At 37.5% G+C, this 22,738-nt stretch overlaps 1 protein-coding gene across 5 annotated transcripts in view; it reads left to right on the plus strand.

Annotated features, from left to right (window-relative positions):
• Nucleotides 1-22,738, plus strand: part of LRBA (LPS responsive beige-like anchor protein) — a 427,307-nt gene that overhangs the window by 167,862 nt on the left and 236,707 nt on the right. For all 5 annotated transcript variants that reach the window (XM_030563560.1, XM_030563562.1, XM_030563561.1 and 2 more), the window contains exon 35: nt 11,240-11,304. In XM_030563560.1, the coding sequence (XP_030419420.1) occupies nt 11,240-11,304 (65 nt within the window). The remainder of the gene's footprint in view (nt 1-11,239; nt 11,305-22,738) is intronic.

Genomic DNA, 22,738 nt, shown 5'->3' on the forward strand with positions numbered 1-22,738 from the left:
AGAGCTTAGTATAAATGGACAAGACAGACAAAGGATAGGGGAAGGGAACAGAACACAGGCAGAATCAACACTATGATGATGGCAAATCTCATGTTAGTTGTACAACCTTTTATTTTTTGCTTGGTTGTGTTTAAATTCTTTTATTGCAGTTTTGTAGATTGAAAGACAAAAGAAAGGGTGAGGGCTGGAGACCATGAGGGTAGTGAGTCAGGGAAGGGTTGCATACCAGTATGTCCTAAAGAGCTATTCATTCAAATATATGGGTAGTATCTGGTGATAGATATGAATGTGTTCCAGCCAGTCTTGTGCATGTTTTTTTTTAATGAATTTGTTTATAAGGATTTATATTCAGACAAAAATTTGAGGGGTGGGGAAGGGGTAATAGGGAAGAACTTTTATGCTTTCTAAGCTATTCACCAGGTACTGTCTTGAATGCTGCCTTACTTAGTTAAACTGTATTTAACATTGGGCAGGACAATTGCTGCTGCTCTGTTGTCTCTGGAAGTTGTTCTGGGCCATATCAATCTGTCGCCACCAATGCAACTGTACAGATATAAGTGTGTTATGGTTTGCCAAGCCTTGTAATTAACAATCTGCCATTTGCAAGGCAGACTGGACTAATTTTACAAAATCTCAAGAATTAAAATGAGTTGCCCAGCAAATGAACACTGAGATCAACAAGCAGTAATTGTCTTAACGTAATTTAGCCAGCCCTGGATTTGCTTCCCTTTCTACAAAATTAAAAATTGTACATTTACTGTGTTTCACTCACAACTTCTTCATGTAGAACCTTTTCTTTTTTCTTTGCTGGGTTGTTCACTCAACCTGTCCTTTTTCCTCATTGGTTTTCCTAACTACTTTTCCTTCCCTAATTTTTTCCCTTAATTATGTTGCACCTTTATCTCCCGTAGAACTGTTTGATACCCGGAGTCCTGCACTGATATTGAGGATTACAATTAGGTTTAGCTAATAGCCTAGCTATTCTTCTTCTCATGCTCCTGCCTCCTCTTTCAGCATGAACAATAGCTGGTGAAGAAAGAACCCGGGGAGGAACCTTTGCAGTCGGGAAGCTTTGCTGCTAGTTGAACTCAATCCTGACCCCTGATGACATTGCCTGAGGAGTCATGGCAACAGCTAGCTAGAGAGAAAGGGAGACCAGGTAGCTTGCCCACTACCTCTTCCCTCACAGGCAATGGATCTAAAACCAGTGATCCATGGATTCAGTTTTATCCAAATCTATAGTCTGTGGCTGGCTCTGGATGGCAGAGGGATTGGTATTTAGCACAGAACAATCTGTCATTTCTTAATGTTGTCTTGTTTTTATGGATGTAATGGCGCTTCTCAAGTAATGATTTAGAGTATTGTATACAAGTTAAACTACAAACACCTTTTGTATAAATATTCCAACTTTTAAAATCAGGTTTTAAAATTTCTGTAATAGAGAGGATTTTATCAGGGAGTTCTGGTGACACAGACCTGAAGCTATAGTGATTGTCACCAGACCCTGCTGAATGAGCCTTATATTACATGGTTACCTTTTTTGGTAATTTTATATGAACATTCTTTGTGCAGAGCAAGGAAAAAGTCAATTACCTGTTACTCTTTAAAATTCTCTTTGTGTAACTGATGTGTATTGTTTTGCAGGATGAAATTGTACTTAGTATTTTACTGAGTAATCTAGTACTTCAGTAAGCAGGTTAACACAGTTTTAAATGCATGAAGTTTATTTTCAGAATCTATAAAAGCTTGTGAGTTGAACTCTAATTTTAGGGGTTGAAATTAAATTCTCATTATAAGGTAATCTTAGGCATTTACCACACAACATAATGCCAGTTTAGAGGAAGCACTGTTCACAATGGAATACACCAAATGGTTAAACAGCAGGGGAGTCTTCTGCTTTTAGTTAAAAACTGCTTATTGTATGGCTTATTTACTACTTGTTTAATTCTTAATGTAGTGTGCTGTGGAATTGAGCATGCAAAAGTCAGCAGAAAGAGTTCTGTTTTCTGTGTCTAAGGCTATTACTTGCTGTACAATAATAAAGGCACTATTTTATTGGGTTAGTTGTAATTAACTTCAGCACTAGGCATTGATATAAATCATTCTTAATCTGTTTTCTTTACATTTTCATTCTCTTTAACTGGTTTAACATAGTTGCTTTCTGTCGTCTTTTTACATAAGGACTAGGGTTGTAATTGCTTTTTTGAATTAGGTTGTCAGAAGCTAATGTGCATGTTGATCCAAGAATTGATTAAGGAACTCTAATGAATTTCATATAACACTTTTAAAAGATTTGTTACTGTGTAATAAATATTCTGTAGTAGTGATCTGTTTTTACTTAGAATTCAATACATACAGTGTTACTGGGGTATATAGCTGGCAAAATATTTCAGTATATGAAACATTGATTCCATAGCATGATTAAAATATTAAAAAATATCTTTCTAATGCAAATAAAATATATCTACTTGTCAAAAACGCACAGAAAACATTTTTGAATGTACAGAAAGCAAGGATAGTTGCTTTCTTAAGATAAAGTGTCTTCTAACTCTTCCACAAGTGTTTCATTGTGGTTTTAATATTTTCTTCCTCCTCTTTTCTCTGTCCTTTGCTCAGTGTTAATTTGATACTTATTGGGCCAAATACATTTTTTAAAATGGATGTGTTGATATTTTTTTGGGTACATCCTTGACATTTCCAACTACTCATATTGCTATTGGTTTAAAAACATCAGCGGAATTGAGAAGAATATTAGTCAAGTCAGTTCTTAGTACCTTAATTTTTTTTTTCCAGTTCTTGCATTTTTCAGGGGACTATGTATACTCTCTCGCTCTCACTCTCTCTCTCTCTCTCTCTCTGGATGTTCTTATTTCAAATGTACTTAATAGAATCAAGTTAATTTCAAACCAAATCCAAATATTTTTAAAATTCTGATTTCATCTGTTTTACACAATTTTTTACCCAGTGACATAATCACTTTTCTTCCACCTTATTAAAATTGCTTAATACAAAAGCTTTAGTTGTGCACTGACTAGCTGCTTTGCTTTTTATAAAAAAAATAATAAAAATATTTTTAATGGAATGCAAGCAATAAATACCTTTTTATTGTATCTGAGTGCATTTGATAGTTTTAAAGTCTTATAAAAATAATTAGCTATTTTATATAGTTCTAATGGCAGACCTGCAAGTTTCCCCTGGAGCAGTCTCTAATGAACAGGCCTTGCTTTTTCCAGTTGGGCTTTCAGATTCCCTAAAGACATGACTTCAGACCTTGGAGGGCAACAGCTGCCATTTCTCTTGAAGACTGCAGTTGCCAAACAGACGGACTGTGTACTAATAGGACACATTTTTAGAGCCTCAGTACGTGGACCCTTGATAGAGGCTTAATGATGATCATCTGTTGAGAGCTTGTAGCTGGGTAGGGTTAGAGCAACTTTTATCACCCTTGTTGAAATCAAATCCTCTTTACTAATTAGTGAGAGAACTTGACTTGGGTAGGTTGATGCGAAGTTAAGGCTGTCATAAAGGGGCCATTGTTCAGTATGTAATGATATCATAATGAGTAAATCTTTAAATTAAAAAAAAAACTACTGACATTTTCTGGTCAAATTTCTTTTAATAATTCACCAACTTTCTACATGCTTGGAATAGCAGTAAATATTTCTTGCAAGGTACTTTGTGTTGTGTAATTGTCAAAATTCAGATCTATTTCTGTGTTATCTAATTCCTTTTATGATAGTTTGTCAATGCTAGATTATTTTCGTATCATATGCAGGTCTATACATGATCTACACAGAGTGAGTGAATCTGAAGATTTATTTCTTCAGTACTTTTGTTTTGAAAGACCTCACATGCTTTTGTAGCTTTGCAGTTCTTTTATAGTGCGTAACATCATCTTACACCAATACGTATATTTACTTTTAGCGTTGAAATTCTAAATAGGGTTTGTCTCTTCAGCTTTATTTTACTTAAAAAGGATGAAATCCTGGTCCCACCTCCCATGAGGCCAGGATTTCACCCTTGATGGAGTTGCAGCAACATGTGCCAAACAATTTACTTTACTTGGACTCTACATAGATTTGTCTAGGTTGACAATTGTTCAGTTTACTGTGTAGTTTTCTCTTCTACATTATGAAGAATCAGCTAAGATAGTCTGCTATTTTTCACTCTGTGTTCTTTATTGCAGAGTTTACCAAAGCTTGTAGTAGATGCAGTGCTGAGAGAGTGCTGACATCAAGTGCAAACACTGTTGAAAAGTTGTTGATAGTTTACTTTAGGCACTTAAAGATTACTGTATCTCTCCATGAGCAAGTTTTTTGTGCAGATTTGACCTTCAGTCTAGTGTATAATATGTGTCTTAGCCATATGTTAACACATTTTCTCACCCTGTTCCTTTCTTGGCTCATTCATATTTGTCAGGGTTGAAGTCATCCTTTTCACTTTTTTGGTTATTGAAATAAATGATTATGGGAAGTTTGAATTTATATAGCAAAGGATGTAGAATCTACTGATTTGCCACCTTTTTTTCTCACTTTTGGATTTAAATTTCAGGCACACTGGAAAATGCTTTAAAAATATGAATATGGAGCAGTGGAGATAATCATATAACTTCTTAAAAAAACTGATGGTGTGAGGGGGGATTGTCCAAAAGCAATTGGTAGTGCATTTTGCAAATGTAAAATAAATCAGTTCCCCTATATTTATATATATATTGCATTTATGGATATCTGGCTGAAGATGTACACATTTGCTTAGTAATGAAATTGTTTAATTAGATGTACAGAATTTTGATACAATTAATAATATAACATACAAATATTGGGCTTCTTATTTGAAATATACTTGGAATAACTGCTTCCTGAAAGTGTGAAGATGAAAATTGTGACTATATACAAATGTTCTTTGTCTCCGTTTCAAGTAATATTTAATTTTTTTAACCTGTTTCATCACTATCATAAAGGAGATTCCTTGGACTTTGTCAGTGATGAAGTTACCAGATTAAAGAGAGATGTCAGATTAAAGAGAGGTCTATGTATAATATACATAGATACACATATACACACACGCACGCATACAAAAAAAGTTGTGTATTCTTGATATTGACTGAAAAGTGAGGGATGGCAGCATCTCATCTGTGTAAATTTTCCCATATATAAGTATGAAATGGAACCAAAACTTCATTCACTATACTTGAGAGTCAATAAGAAGTGTGATCATATATTTGTACAGAAGGAAAAGCATGGCATTTGTTTCAGTATTATAACCTACTCATATTTTTGTCCAGTCTGTGGCCTTTGAGGCTGTGGCCCTTGAAGGCCCATGTTTTAAGAAAATGTGTACTTGATTATTACTTGAAAATGTGTCCTAAACTATAGCCTCCATCTTTTTAGCTGAACTGTTCAAATCAGCCCCATTATTAGGAGAAGCACTCTAAGCAGTTGCTATCTCCTCTGTACTGTAACTGCTTAGCAACTTCCCTGCTTGGCTACCTGTTGCACCAGAGAAGAGGGAGGAGGAGAGTAGTTATGCTTGCTCTATTGCCAGTCTGCTGAAGCCCCAGGGAAAGCAGAATGGAGCTTTGCTGGCTGGATCTGAGCCTGGTGGAGCACTTAGCAAAGGATGGCTCCTCTCTCTACACAACTGCTCTGGAGCCTCAGAAAGGTGAAAAGAGAAGTTGAGAACCAGCAACTAGTTGCATTTCCCTGATTCTCTGCCTTAGTCCTAGTTTAGATTTCAGCAGCCTTAAGGGCTGGCAAAGGTCCTCTAGGGACCACGCAACAGCTGGGGACGACCTCAGGGCACCGCAGTGCAGCTACTTCCACCTCACCTTTGGTGTGCACACTACATCATGAGCTGCAGAGAAGGCAGTGCAGGACATAGCAGTGTCAGCTTTGTCTGCTACAGGACACTCCATGCCACACGTATCCCCATGCCATGGGCTCATGGGTGGCTTCCGATTCTTTTACTGCCTAAGTAGCAAAAGGGAGCAGAGAATCTGCTTTTGAGTATTGACCGTTTAAAAAGATATTTCAGCCATCAGGCCAAAAACATTGGATACTGCTAGTCCAAGAGGCATTTTTCTGAATTCTCCTTTTTCATAGACATCCTTTTATTGTGCTTACTGAAAGTACGGAAATATAAGTGTTAAAGAGCATTCATCTCCTTTACAATGGTATTGATGCTATCAAATGGCTACTGGTGTACCTTTGAAAGAAAAGGTTTGTACAAATGTTTAAAGGCATCTCCTGTTCACCAGGTGGGAGCTTTGGTGGGAGTAGTGAGGGGAATGGACCCCATGAGGGGCGAGGGTTCCAGAGCTCTGCTCCCAATGCTGAAAGTTTGAAATCTCAATTAGATGGCACTGAACTCTTGAACAAAGAAATGGTGTCACAGGGGGATTCTGACATTTACTTCCACCAGTAACTTGAATTGGTGAGGTTGGAAGAGAAGCTAGGATAGCCTACTTTTAGGCCTTGTCTAAATAGGATAATTTTTGTAATCATGAGCAAACACATTTAAAAACCTTTGTGTTGGCAGGACAACTTGTATTTTAGCAAGTTAGTTGGTCAAGGCTAACAGTGGGCTCCAGTTATATGTGCTTCCTGTGTTATATGATAGCGTTCAGGACAGCACGCTTTCTGATGTAAACATCACTGCAATTTTTCGTATAACTAGTGGGAAGGGCACCAAAACATTTTCTTTCTTACGCTCTTCTTTGGATAGAATTCATGAGCATGATATGACAGCTAGAATCAGATCCAGAAGAGAGTGTGAAAGAGAGCATTTTGGTGCCCTTCCAATTAGCTGTACCAAAAATTGCAGTGATATAAAATTTTGATTGTCATTGGGTCACTTATTCTTAGTTACATGTTTGTGTCTTCAATAAATCTGCTTTTGCATGTAGTATATTATACTATCAATATGTGTTTATTATTAGATTGGTCATATTCTAAGTACCTGATGAAAATATGAAGTTAGCCACCTTTTAGTTAGTGACATTAATTTGAGATTAATAGTAAATTCGCGAAGAAATCATAAATTCGTTATTCCATTTAGTTCTGTATGAGAACTTATTTTGCAAGTTTATTTATGTCAAGTGAGAGGTACAGAGTGGTACTCTTAAATTTGCAAGCCCCTTTGTCTATATTGCATGAGTTACTCATTTGTCTGTCTTGCTATTAAATACTCTGAATTTTGATTTATGAATTTGCCCTTTTTGATTAAAATGGAAAGTTTCATAATGTCAGACATTAAAATTAAATTTGAATTGTGTAAGTGTCCTGTAGTAATGTTATTTTCAAAGTTACTGAAATGTTCTGTTTTCCTTTGTCTTCATCTTTTTTTCTTTGTTTCTGTTTCTAAGATTCCCCCCTGCTATCCCCAGCCCCCTGATACTTTCCAGGGTTATTTTAACCAAGTTGTTATAAGAACTTTTTAATTAATTTGTGATTTTTTGCAGGATCGGCGCTAGCGTTTTTAGTGCCCTAGGCGCACGGCCATTTTGCTGCCCCGCGCGCTGGCCTGCAGAGAGGGTCTGCTGGTCCGCGGGTCCAGTGGAGCTGCCACAGGCATTCCTGCGGAGAGGGTCCGCTGGTCCGTGGCTCCGGTGGAGCTGCCGCAATCATGCCTGTGGGAGGTCCACTGGAGCCGCAGGAGCAGCGGACCGTCCACAGAAATGCCTGTGGCAGCTCCACTGGAGCCACGGGAGCAGCGGACCGTCCGCAGAAATGCCTGCCTCCCCCCCCCGGCAAAATGCCACCCACCAATAATCCTGGCGCCCTAGGCGATTGCCTAGGCCGCCTAAATGGAAGCGCTGGCCCTGATTGTTTGCTCACAAACGCTATGGATGAAATTAGGGCCAGGATTTCACCCTATACCTTTGTTATTTGTTTTGAAGAATAGTACTAAGGAGAATGTGTTGTGAATAAAGACAGTCTTGACCCTTAAACAGTATTTTAGTAAGAACAAAATATTTCAAAGAGCAGTACGCCTTTATGTGCTTCTGCTGTGCTGTCAAGATTACTTGTCTCTGCACTACTGGTTTTGAATTAATTTTAGGTATACATTTTAAAAGAAATACAACTTGCTGCTTATCTAACAGCTGATGATGTTATTCACATTGTGAGAGAAATAGTCCCCTTATTGTAATGTTGCTGCGGGAGGTGTACCAGTATCTATATTCTTAATGAAATTGACATTGTTCGGAGAAGTCATAAAACAGCATTTCAAGAAAAGCGATAGTATTTAAAAAAAAATACAGTGTATTTAGATCACTTTTAGTATACTTATTAAAGTGATTATATACCCCATTAAAAGGCTGGTGAAATATTAATTATAAAGTAAGAAATTCCCTCATTAGTCAGAGTATTTGAATAAAATGTAGTTTCAGACCCATGGGCTCTTGCCAATGCTTATTAATATTTTCATTGAAGCCAATGCGTATGATGGTGTTCAATGCTTCTGTTCATTTCTGCTTCACTGTACATTGTACACTGACCAAGAGCATTAGAAGTAGCTTATGTCTGCTAGAGAGTAAACATTTATAGCCATAGGAAATGATAGTCAATTAAGTACAGTTTAGAACAAGTATGAAATTATTGACTTTGTTGATCTCTTCTTGTAGTCCTTCCTTTTCAAAGTGCTTAAATGTGTTGTGTAGTTATTTAGTTGCATTAGTGGTTGAGTATGAGCCTTTTAACATGTTTTTCATCAGTACCTTTGGGAGATGAATAACTAAGATCTTGGTATAACAATGCAGGATGCATAGTGAGTATAATTGTTGTGGAGGGTGTATATGCTGTGGTGAAATATTGAATTGATCATGAAAGATGATGACCATTAAGCTTCTCTTTCAACTATTAAAGCTCGCTTTAGGGCGTGTTCAGCTGTGGTTTATGAAATTGCTTAGACTAACGCCTCCTTTGATGATTGTTTCTGATGTGGAGAAAAATGCTGAAAGATACAATGATAAATGCACTTTCTCTTCACTTTTGGCAACTTCCATCTTCACCAATTAAGTTTTAAAGCATTGCAGTGCTATTCAAGAAGAAAGCCATTATTAGCATGAAAAAATAGATGGACAAAGTCATAAACAGAAAAATAATTCTTAATTTGCTTTTCCTTCTGTAAAGTTTGTGGAGAACCATATATACTACATTATCTTTATTAGACAACGTTAATTATTTACAGCTTGATTTAAAATGAAAAAAGCTTTTGTATATTAATTCATTATGGTGAGAGTTTTGTTGATAATATTAACAGCACCCAAAAGTGTGCTAGGTGTTTCCTAGTAAAGAGGAGTAATACTTAGCTCAAGATGCTTACAAACTATTTTAAAACAATGCAGTGAGGGTAATAAGATAGTAGGGAGGGCTAGGGGAAGTAGGAGCAACATCAGCAGGATTTACATAACATTGAAAGCTAGTGCACAGCAAGGTGGAGCAAAAAATAATAATTCTAATACAGTGAGTAAGTAGAGGACTTAATTGGTAAGATTATAAATAGCTTGATAATGGATGTAAGGGACTGAGCTATGGTAGTAAAAATTCATTGCACTTCATGAGAAATAATGTATGCTAATCCCACTCATTTCACTGAAGATAGCTTTATCCTTGAGCTCTTCAAAACTGTAGTATGTTAATACAATTTACAGAAGTATGTAAGAGCATCTAAAATCTCAAGGAATCAGAACTGAGAGTTCACATTTCCCATATCCTCCCTTTCTTTGATAGCTTGAATTTTAAAAGATCTTGAGTTTTGTTTTGCTTAGGATTGGAGACACAAAGAAAAAATACTGTGCTATTGATTTTGTTGTGTGATCTAATCTTTGTGCCAATGATTGTGAGAGAGAATTTAAAACTATACATGCCATTTTAATAAATGAAAGAGAGAAGGAATGTGACTTTTTCACCTGCTCACTCGAGATCAGAAAAAAAGTCCTATGCTTTGAAATATTCCATTTCTTTCAAGAAACGTTTGTATTTTCATGTTTTCTGTTTATCGTGTGAGGGCTGATGAGAGTAAAAGGATAATGATGACAGTGCTGGAGTGATAAGTGTGATTTTGTTTTTTAAAGAACATTGTGGACATAAGCCTAACCAGACCAAACTGCAAAAAAATCATATAAGTTAGATATGGAAAAAAACGCATGAGATCTGGCCATCCCACTGCCATTGAAGAATTGTTCCTTTATAGGGCATTGTCAAGAAAGGGGCATAAGTTATTGCAGGGGAGATGAACTCTTTTGATCTCCATGAATAGGAGCACGAATTAGCAAATGAGTTACTGGACTGCGGGACTTTCATGAGAAAACAATGTGTATTCGGAGGTGTGCTATTATATGGTAGGGCCCCATTAAACATAATGTGAATATATAGTATATGTAACATTTCTGCCACTGCTGCTACTTAGGCTATGTCTACACTACAGCTTATGTTGGCATAATTTATGTCGCTTGGCGGAGTGCGAGTAAATCACCCCCCTGAGTGACGTATGTTATGCTGACATAAGCACTGGTGTGCATAGCGCTTTGTTGGTGGGAGAACTTCTCCCGCCAGCATAGTTTCTGTCAATTGTGGGGGCTGGAGTAGCTAAGCCAATAGGAGAGCTCTCTCCAGTCGGCTTAAAGTGGCTACATTAGACAGCTTATAGCACCGTGGTAAATTCTCTAGTGTAGCCGTGCCCTTAAAAAATGTTAATATGTACAAAAATCTGGAAAGATAGCAGGTCTTCATGATCTTATATTTGATAACATGAAAATATAGGACTGATTTTGGAGGAGAGGGAGTGGTGTTATACCTTTGTGAAAAGATGACATCAGTGTTTCCAGTATATGAGCAATATATATGTAAAGTAATCCTTTGGACAATAAGGAAAATCCTAATGTATTTGAAATGATAGCACTCAAAATGAAACTGAAAGAAGTGTAATCAACACATGGGCTACATTACCAAGATTCATTGAAGCAGAGACTAGTACATCAGTGAACTAGAGGAATTAGGAAACCTGTTTGAAATTAATTGTGACATCACATGATGTTAAATAGGAAGATAAACTGGAGTCAAAAGAAATATGTAATCGTCCCTGTTTTTTTCAGGGATCTCTTAGCTTACTTTGACTTGATGCCGTGGCTTTCTCCTCAAATAATTATAGTCTGATAATTCTGCTTAGAATATGTAAGTTGTTTTGTCACCTATATTTATAAAACTAAGTACTTCCGCTTCTTTCTTTTACTTTACAGGAGTGGCAGAACTCAATACAGAAGAATGCAGGCCTAGCATTTATTGAACTTGTCAACGAAGGAAGGTAACTTCTGTGTTTTATGTCGCAGTATTTGATGGCTCCCTGGTCATAGCTTTCAGCACATTGTGACGTTTGAGACTTTTGATCTGTAAATACTAGTATTTTTCTCTGGTTTATGATGCAAATCAGTAGTTCAGTTCTCTTTTCAATCAATCATTTTGAGTTTTACAAACATGACTTTGCATTCCTTAATACTCCTGATAGTTGTAATATTAAAATATGGCACTTTACGGAATCTTAAGTTTCTTCCTGTAGTTTTTTAATAAGCATTCTATCTCATCAGTGTCTTATGGATTTTTTTTCTTCCTCTTTCTGTGGACTCATATCACTGATACTATAATTTTTTATTAGCTAATCTTTTGTGTTTGAGGGGTGGGGGAGTTGTAACTGAGAATTGTAACACTAACTTTTGTTTAATTATTTAGTGCTTAGTCCTTTTATAACCCAAGTAGGACAGAAGTGCATAATATAATGTATTACTTTAAATATATATAAAAAACCCTCTAATATTACCAGTGATGTTTAATGCTCTATCAATATCTATATAATATTGCTGAGATTTATGGAAAATGACAGAGCAGTTGACAGGGGCATGATCTTTGACTTGCAGTGACACTCATGAGAATTATCAATATTTCCTTCATTAGGAATTGATTGTTAAAGCCGACCAAGAGCAATATTTCCTTTTTGCTAAAAAACTTTAGCTAGTTAACTGTGGAACAATGTGACAAAGGCAATTTTTTATTTAAATAAAAAAGATTCCTGTTACTTGGTAACTAAAGAGAATGAGAATCAATCATAGTAGAAAATGAACTTTGCAGTAGCAGGGCAGATACTGAGATGTGATGAAACAAACTGAATGAAAAACAGCTGAAAATTTTTTCTTTTAGTATGTCATGTGAAATTTATCAGATGTGTCAAACCTAATACAATGGAAAGTAATCCTTCAACTTCTTAGGAGTAGGGGAAATGGCTATTTAAGATGTTTCTTTTAAAATTTATAGAGATTCTCAAGATGTGCAAAAATAATGACTGTCGTAATGAATGAGTTTACTTGGGTTTATGTCAAGAGAAACACCATTCTGAGGTGGATAGGAACACACTGCTAGTCTTGATCCCAAGGGCCAAAGAAAAGTAACAAGAGTGTTCTGTTACAGTTGTAAGATCTAGCCTGTAGTTTTCTTATTATGCAGCTCTGACCTGCCTTAACCTGATTTATAGAGTGCCTACTATAAATATGGCCCTTGTTTAATGTTTTATTAGTATAGATAACATCTAGATCCTTCACGCCTGTAAGCAACAAGGTAAGGTTCATCTGGGCAGGATGGATGTCATTAACAAATCAATTACTAAGGCTGTGCTCTAAGGAGCATTTACCTAGTAGATAGTCACCTCATCTAAATTAGGTTTTCAGAAGCTATTCTTGCTGTAAAGGTGTTAATTCGACCATTTTCTTTTTAAAAACTATAAAACCGTGTAAACAGATGGACCCTCCCAAGTACATTCCGTTAATAATTTATGGCTTAGACTTAGCAAAATAGTCACGTCACACTCAGGGACAAATGATTCTTTGAAGACCAGTAAGTGTGTTTTTCTTTAGCAGAGAATGTCTTATTGTCACTTTGTTCTGTGGCTGACTCAGATGATAGAGCTGCTTTATAAGCTGGAATGCAGCTTTCACAGGGGAGGGAAAGAAATTCCTAAAAATGTTCCCTGTATTCTCCTCTAAATGGGTCTTCCCTCAATTCCTACTTAGAGAATCCTTTAAAGCTATTGCTGAATTGCCCCTTGTTAATGCTTTGTGGTTTTAAATAATTATTAAATTGATACTATTATAAACCATATGATTGTATTCTAGAACTCCTCTTTCTTCCCACTGTCATTTACAGACTAAATCTCCCGTCTCTAGGTAGATTATGTATTTTTCCAACAACCTTATTTTTAGCAACCTAAGAGCATCACCTTAATAAAATAAAGGTTTAGATTCTAGACAGTGATTGTTCAGCTAAATAGAGAAATTATGGGACCAATTATGTGACTACCTAACTCCACAGAAGACAGTTACTGTGCAGCTGTACAAGTGTAGCATAATTTGAGTACTGTGTGGTCTCAGAGATACAGTTAAGGACAGAATTTGGCCAAAAGACTTTTATTACTGGTGATGGAGTGTGTTTGAGGAAAAGAATCTAGATTGAGTTCTAAAGGCTGGAGGTTAGTTAAGAAAAACTTCTCTTGTAAATTAAGAAAATTTGATCTGTCTCTAATTTCAAATAGTATTTTAGACTAGATATTAGACAAAAATGGTTGATCTCTCAAATAATTTGAGTCTTCCCTCAGTATAGATCAGCTAACAACTAGAGCTGGAAAAAATATTTCAAATGAAAAATTTTTTTTGCAGAAAATATGTAGATTCAGGTTGAGGGAAACATTTTGTGATCTGTGCCAAATTTCCTGTGTTCTAAATGAAATGTTTTAATTTTCAATTTGAATTTCACTTCAATTTTATTTAAAAAAATTAATAAATATTAAATAAAACTCCTCAAATGAAACACTTTGACCTGAAACAATTTTTTAACATCAGTTTGCCAAAAAACAAATAAAAAAGTTTGTCTTCTGAAAACTACATTAATCAAACCCTTTTTAAAAAATTAAGGATTACAAATTATAAAATAACTAGTTGAGGTAAATTGATTTGCTCTTACAGTCCATATATTAACTTACAAACATTATTAAGGTTTTTGTTCCTATGTATTAACATAACAATCTTAACTTAGATCAACAAGATGCATTGTACTTACAGATTCTCAACATATAACACTCTGTATTTTCTTCTAAAGGATATATGTCTATTTTACCCTGACTATTCATAGACATGTTTGTTAATGTGAAAATTAAAATATGTGGGCCTGAAACTGGTTAGACAGCTACTGTGACACTGATCTATCGGAAAACAGAGTATAGCTGTAGACTGCCCAACCCTTCAATTGCTTTTCACTTGCAATGGTCTGTTGGCTAAAACAGGAAAAAAAGGTGTTAGAGAATGTGTTGCCATAGATGCAAATGCTATGGTGGGAAAAAGAAAAGGTAGCAAAATATAGTTAATATTGATAATTAATGAAGAAATGGAGGATAACAGGCACACTTATGCCAGTTTTACCAGAAAGGGCTGAGGAAGAAGAAATTACTCATTCATCATACAGTAGTTAGTATAACTAAGTCCAGACTAGAACAATTTATCCAGTCTGCCACTTTTATCCCAGCCTCCAACCCCAAACTATGGGAATTCTGATATTATGGGATCTGCATCTGATTCATCCTGGTCTTTCTCTTGCAAAATCAAGACTATCGTGTTGATATGTCTCTGCTTACTATATCTTTCCATTTTAAATTGTAGGTTTGTAATATGCAATTTTTGACCTTTACAGTGAACAGATTTGATTTTCATAGTAGTAGCTGTTTTGTTAAAAGTATGAACTAGAACCACAATAAACCATCAAGGCATAGACACCAAACAATATTGGAGAGGTGTTGAAATTTAAAAATTATAACTTACAGTATGTTGGAGGGAGGGATAGAAGAGAATTTGTTTGAAGCTCTGGAGACCACATAATGAATATTTTAAAACTCTCAAAAAACCATGTGCAACACAAATGAGCATTTTACAAACTCTGGCTTTTAGTTCATTTATTTTGTTTGTCTATGTATAGACTAAAGTTTCATCATCTTTATGTAAATTGAAAACATATGAGGTATGTTGCAAGTAAATGAAGAAACACCCACCATAGCATTTGCATCTATGGCAACGCGTTCTCTAATACCCATTTTGCACATGATGGAATATAAATATTTCAAAAAGTTTGAAGCTTTCATAAACCTTTTCAAAAGTCATCCTCCTTGGTAGTGGGCTTGGGGATGCCAGTAACCTTTTTTAAAAAAAATGTGTATAGGTCAGAGGAGTGAACTTTGGTGGAAGGGATATGCCTTTCATTTACTGGCTTTGTGAAAGTGATGTCATAAAACACTTTTTTGAATGTCGGTTGAGAATTCTTAATTGTTTTTATGTAAGATGGTTATAGTAATAGCTGCTTTTTAAAAATAAACTAGAACAACATGAAGCTATTTCACCAGACAATAAACATGTAAAGGCTTCTGCTCATGTCTTATGTTCTTAAATTTTTTAAAAATCTTCTGACAGTCAAGTCTTCCTTACTGGAATGTGCACTAGAGAGAAGATGGGAAATTAACAAAGTCTTCGCTTGGCTTTCACAAACTATGCTTTCATCTAGTTTAAATAGTAGCTAATATATATATCAGATGACAAGATTTGGTTTGAAAGTCACCTATTTTTAGCTGTTTTATTTTTAGTTAAATGGAGAAAAATGAGGTTCTGTTGTGTTCAAGATACTGCCTTTAGGAATTTAGTGACTTGTAGGTCTTTTATTGGTGAGGGAACAGTGTGTCTGTGTCTGTAAAGTTTTTATTCCATTGGAATGGTTCTAAAGACTTTTTTGTAGCAGTATTTAAAACTTATATCACAGTATATAACCAGACCTCATTAAAGACGTAAATAATACTTCTGACTGTAAAACTTATGCCTCTGCTCAATGAAAAGAGAATCTCCTTGACACACATATATATAGATATAGATATAATTATAGGAATATTTGCATTAGTCTCAGATCCCTCATGTTTGCTGAGCCTCTCATGTGGATTGGGTCCTTTCTTTGCTATGGCATAGTCTAGAGTAGTCATAAACCTCTCCCTCTAATATTTCATCAGAAATGCCTGTCCGCACAGTTGCTGTGCATATCACCTTTAGGTCTTATATTGAATTTGGACTAAAGTTAATAATTTGTTGACCTTATGTTGGCGATATTCTTCTAAAATCTTCCCGTCTCTAACTTTTCTACTTGTGCCTAACTCGCGCTCTCTCTCTTGTTCTGCTGTTTCTCTTTTTTTTGCTTTTCCCACCTTGGAAAGTGCCTGAACTTGTACCTGATTATCTTTGCAATCAGCAGCAATGTGCAGAGCAAGGAAATTCCTAGCTCTGCTCCAGATGGCTGGGCACCTTTCACCCTGGCTACAGGAGAATCAAAGTACCTAACCTGCTCACTTGTGCCTTGATCCTGTGCTGGACAATCCAACCTTTTTCCAACAAAGCTCTTATGCATGTGATTAATTTTGAGTTCCTGGGTAGTCCCATTGACTTGAATGGGACTTCTCACCTGCTGAAAGTTAAGCAGGGCCTCAAGTGCTTTGCTGGATAGTGTGGTCAGCACCTTGCAGGGAAAAGTACCTGTCTGGGACCTTGAATCTGGCATAGCTGAGGGTAGAAAAGTAGGAAGCCCATAATGCCTCAGTCCCCCTCCACTTCACATATTGGCTGAGCATCTCATGCAGTGGTTGTCAGGGCAATATCTGTCACTGAAATAAATTTAACAGTAAACTTGCAACCAAGAAAAAGCAGCACAATGGCATCTATAGAGGTAAGCAAGGTTAAAAAGAAAAATCCTCCAGGAAAGGGAAGTAATTTGAACAAATAGTGTTACCAACTCTTATGATTTTATTCTTTCCCAATTTTTGTGTTGTTTTTTTTAGCCTCAACTATTGGAATCAACATGTTACCTGAGAATCTGTTTTCATTATTTAAAAAAAAAAAAAAAAAAAAGGCTAAACCTTATTGTTTCAGAGACAAACTTGAGAACTCATTGACATAGCTACCACCTCTTGGGGAGGTGGACTAACTACCCTGAGGGGAGGCCCCCCCCCACCATTGGTGTGGTAGCGTCTTCCCTAAAGTGCTACAGAGGCGCAGTCAGGGGCATGCACAGAATTTAAATGTTACCGCTTTTGGGGGAAGGCAGAACTCCTCTGGCGGGAGGTGGGGGTGAGGAGAGCTAACTCCTCTGCAGAACTCCTCCTGCTCCAGGGCTGCATGAAGGAGAGCGTTTCCTTGCTTCAGCCCCTGAGCTGAAGGAGTTTCACTCTCCCCGCTGCAGTGCAGGAGCAGGAGAAGTTTTGTGCCCCCCAATGGTTATTGGGGGGGCCCCGTGCCCCTGCTTGCCTCCCATTGCACATGACCCTGGCTGCAGTTGAAGTCTTTCAACATGATTAGATATCCTTCTAAATGATATGCTATAGCTCAAACAGAAGTTATGGGCTTGATGCAGAAACTACTGGTTGAGGTTCTTTGGCCTATGTTATGCAGAAGGTCAGACTAGATGATCACAATGGTCCTTCTGGTCTTAAAATTTGTTAAATATATGGACTGTGTCTAATAAGAAAATCTGTTTTCCTATTGGTAAATTTACTGTTGAGTTAGCTTAGCAGAAAACCTTTGCTCTCATGCAAATACCTGAACAATCGCTCTGCTGTGTGGTTCCTTGGTTTAGTTTGTAAATTTTCACACTCTGAGATGAAAAAATATTCTACTTAGGGGGTTAAACTAATATTAAAAGAATGAGAGTTGGTGCTTTAATAATGGTCTATGTAGCTGACACAGGTAAAGCAGTGACTTTTTTTGGAAAGTGGTAGGCTATTCTTGGAGATAAGTGTTGCATTCCAATAATGTTAATACCATTACATCAAATGGAAAAGAAAAATTAAAGCCAAAATTTTCAACATTAAGTACTGAAAAGTAGATACTTAAATCTTATTTTAGGCATCTAAATAAGTTCCTTGAGTTGCAGAGATGCTATGGACTTGCAGCTGTCTTTGACATTAATGATAACTGTAGCTCCTCAGCACCTGTGGAAAATAATGCCACCTTTATTTCCATGAACAAATATCTATTTAGGTATTTAGCTTACACATTTACTTTCTAAAAGTTTAGCCTAACCATTTAAAGACTCAGACAGCTGCTTGGGAATACCTTCTTGTCAGAGAATAACCACAGAAAAGATTAGGTCATGATAAAGTTTTTTATGTTGGTTTTAGAAACAATATGAACATTGTTTTGAGTTTAAAAAAAAATCTTAGCATCTGCAGTGCCAAAAAAAGGCAATTTGAAACTAAAACAAAACTTTAACAATTGATGCCTAGATTCCTTTATCTGGAGAAAATAAAAAATGCTATTATCATGTGGTGCATCCCACTATGTTGTTTCAGCCCACTAGAAAACAATTCACTGAAGCACAGAGTATTTATATAGTCAATTTCCTTAGGACATGTTTTAGATTCTGAAGTTAGGGAAATTGTATTGAATAGCTTCTTTATAAACTTTCTATCAGGCTAACTTGACAAACTCAGTTTAAAACAGTCATCAGTGCCATTTTCAGTCTCTGTCATGATAAACAGACTGTTTCTAAGTTAACTTTAGACGTTTTTAGTTAATAAAATACCATTTTGTAACAAATGCAATTAAATAAATGCAATATTGTTACCTGTACAATCGTGTTTATTGGCTTAACATGTTATTTCTTGTTCTTGTCTGTTTGAGGATGTCATTTTTGTATGAAAGTATATGGCTGACATTTCCTTAGATCAAGTCCATTAACTCTGTAAATGTCAGTTCTTTGTTGTACAGAATTACATACTTGGTCACTTAAATGTTTCATTTGGTAACAAAAAAGGAAAATCTATATGGGAAATTGGTAAAACAATTATTCACTCTATAGAGTGTTTTCTGGAACAGAATACAGGTAGGCCTTTTAAAGAATGGCTCACATCTTTCTTAGTCTGATCAGGCTAACAAATTGAAGGGCTAGTGACAAGATAGGCAAAGATAATAGTCCAATGAGCAACTGTGTTACACATAAATTGTTAATATATTGTCAGGACTTACAGTGGTGTCAAAGGAAACTTTTGGCACCAATCACTGAGGTGCAGGCAGTGCATTCAGCACGAACAGACTCCTTGCAAAAGTCTCACTGGGACTGAGCCTGTTCTTGGTACTGGTGGACTTTGCTGTTGGACTCATACCCAGAGTCTCCACTCCTGGAGAGACTGAGAGAGACAATTAATAGACCACGTCACTCTTAACACCAATTGGTATTAGACATCACATTCCAGCATTCCTTGCCCAGGAAGGTCTGTGTCCCACCTATTGAGGAAGATTTTATCTCCTCAAGGAAGTGCAGCAGACCATCCCCACCGGAGTATGACCCATCACCTATGTGGACAACCCAGTGGGACACAGTAAAGGGGAGGAATCCCTAAGAGAATAACTTGTAAAACTTCAAAATCCAGAAGAAAATCATCAAGCTGATATTCTCCTATGTGTCATGATTCCCCAGAGTATGCCTACTGGCCTGGGCCTTATTGGTTCCCTTGGGGTATCAACCCATACGTCAGGAAACCAGCTTCATCAACAGTCTCCAGAACAGGATTGTCTTCCCCACAACAGCTATTGCAACTAGTTCCTGCCCAGATCCCAGCACACCAACATCTACTGGAGGTAGAACAAGAGCTTAGTGGGGACACTGTCCAGCATTCTTTGGCCATTTCTTCCTCATCTCCTGATGAGATGACTAATCCTCCCTCTACTGCCTCCTTGGTCGAGCTGAAGGTATTTCAATATCCAATTAGAAGGTTAGTGGATACATTGAGTATCCTCCTGGAGATAATCCAAGAAAAACAGTAAAAGTGATTGGACATTCTTCAGTCCTTACTGTCTGGGAGAATGGCCCTATCCATTTAATGAAAGACTCTTAGAACTTTTAAAGCTAATATGACACACTGCTGTGTCTGCATCTGCAACCTCAAGATGCACAGGCAGGAGATACCAGGTGCTGGTGAAAGGATACAGGTTTTTCTTTCAGCATGCCACTCTTAGATCCCTGGTCATTTGGGCAGTCCAGGAAAAACAGACTAGCAGGGGAAAAAAGATCCAAAAAACTTGTTTTGTGTTGTTTTTTGTTGGAAAGTTTTTGTTAATTCGTTGGTGTGCCTTCAGCTAAGAGTTATTAATTATTGAGTTCTTCTTGCAATGTATGACTTTTCATTGGGGTCTGGACTATCCTCAGTGACACATATGTTCACATCTGAATACCAAGAGGAGCTGAAATCAACCTTTGGGGTGGAGGGACTGCTCATTGATTGATTGAACTGTGCTTCAGGCAGCACTTGATTCCTCAGATATGGCGGCCAGAACCATGGCTATGGCCATAACAGTGAGGAGATGATCTCAGCTCCAGGTGTCTAGCATCCCTTGAGAGGTCCACGCAACTATAAAGGACTTACCTTTTCAGGGAAATGAGCTATTCAGTAGTAGCACAGATAAGGCATTACACTCATTAAGATTCCAGAGTGATCCTTCGCTTTCTGGAGTTACATGTTCCAGCTCTGAGACAGAAACAACCATCATTTGGATACAGACTTCATCTGCAATTTCATCCTGCAGAGTGTCCTTCAGAGTCACGGAGGAAGAGGCTGTGCTTCTACCAAAGATGTTCGTGTAGCTCCTCAACAGCCCTGCCAATGGAAAGGGTACCCAGAAAACAATGTCCATGGGACCATCAAGCCTGTTTGGACTACCAATTTTGAAGAGAGTCCTCTCTATTCAGTTTGGCATCCGCTTCTATATTTTGGAGAATCTTTGGCTGGACCAGTGGGCCCTTGAGATTGTGAACAAAGGGTTACCTGTCTAGTTACAAACTGTTCCATCACCCTCCAATCCCTCCTTGACCCTCTTTACTGACTCTTCTTGTGAAACAGTTCTAATACAAGAAGTAGATTCCCTCTTGCAACAGTGGAATAAACGCCTCAGGAGTTCAGTGGGAAAGGTTTCTTCTCCCACTATGCTAAATCACAAAGAAGAAAGGTTGGAGACCTATCCTGGGTCTTTGACATCGGATGTCTTCGTTTGCTGTTCCACATTCAGGATGGTTAGCTTTGTTCATCGGTTCCTTGGATCCAATGGACAGATTGACAGCTTTTGACCTGCAAGACACTTGCTTTCATATTTTGATACTTCCAGCCATCAGAAAATACCTATGATTCCTGGTAGGAACATCACACTACAAAATACGGAGTCTTGACCTGTGGCCTGTCTAGAGCCCTCCGTCTGTTTACCAAGGTTCTTGCTGTAGTGGCAGCCCACCTAAGGAGACATGAAATCCACATGTACCATTACAATAGGTGACTGGCTAATATCGGGTTCATCCCTTCAGCAAGCCACAAACACTCTATGAAAAACTCTAGACCTCTTTGCCTCCCTGGGCCTCAGAGTTACCACAGAAATCCACAGTGATGCAAAAATAAGCATTGAGTTCACAAGCTGGCAAAGACATCCCTCCACAGAGATGCCACACAATGACAGATGTATAGAAGTTCCAAGAACAGTTCACTTGTCTGAATCTTCTGGAACACATGGTGGGACATAGCGTTGTCTGCGTTGAATCAACAGGCAAGGAGGACCGTAATCATTCCTCCCTTTGTTGGAAAGCCTTATGCTTGTGGACAGGGAATATTTGGCATTATATCACCCTGGTAGCTCTCCATCTGCCAGCAAACCAGCTCTGCATATAACTGAGGGACTAGTGGTCCCTCAAACCTTCTGTCCACACAGTCATCCGCAGATGGGGCTACCTGAAGACAGACCTCTTTGATGTGCCACAATCTTGACTAGTCAACCCCTTATAGAGGGTACATGGTACTCTCGCAAATTATGAGTTACTTAAAGACTGACTCGTGTCTTTCAACCAATCAGAGAACCCCCTTCTTTTTGGGACATCAGCGTACTGTTATCTGACTTAATAGGTTCCCCATCTGCTCATTCCAGCACCTCTTCGAAGGCAGACTTCCTGTAGGCCACTACGTCAGCCAGGACTAGGGAGATCCAGGGTCTCATGGCAGATCCTCCTTACACTCTCTTTCACAAGGATGAAGTCACCCTGAAGTCTCATCCAAAATTGTTGCCAATGTTGTATGAGACTTTCAAATAGATCAATTAAGTCATCTGCTGATCTTTTTCTTCAACTTCATTCTTCACCAGCCAAAGCAAAACTTAATATGCTTGATCTAGTTAGAGCATTGTCCTTTTAGAGAGAACTAGATTATTCAGAGCCTCAGACGATTTGCTGTGTGGTGGAATGGATGAGGGGTCAACGGATTGTCAAGTTGCCACCCTACAAATTTCAGTCATGGGACATTGTTCAAAGAGGTGGTGGAGGCTGCTTGGGCTTTGGTTGAATGAGACCTGATGTTCCAGGAGATTTTTCTTTGCTAAAACATACCAGGTATGTACAACAGTGCATATGGCTGATCAAGGTCTCATTATCTGCCCTGGAAATGGGATAAGCTTTGTGATATGATGATTTACTTTTAGAGAAATACCAATTGTCCACAGTTCTCTTTCCTGGAATTCCGGGAGGCTGTTTACTGATTTGGAAGATCTTTCTTTAGGTCAGTCAGGATGATGATAAGGTGCTGCCAACAGCTCTGGTCAGGTCTTGGTGGTTTTGTCTTCTGATATCCTAGGTCTGATGTTGGCAACACT

This window comes from Gopherus evgoodei, chromosome 5 (genome assembly GCF_007399415.2).
Source record: "Gopherus evgoodei ecotype Sinaloan lineage chromosome 5, rGopEvg1_v1.p, whole genome shotgun sequence".
NCBI lineage: Eukaryota > Metazoa > Chordata > Testudines > Testudinidae > Gopherus > Gopherus evgoodei.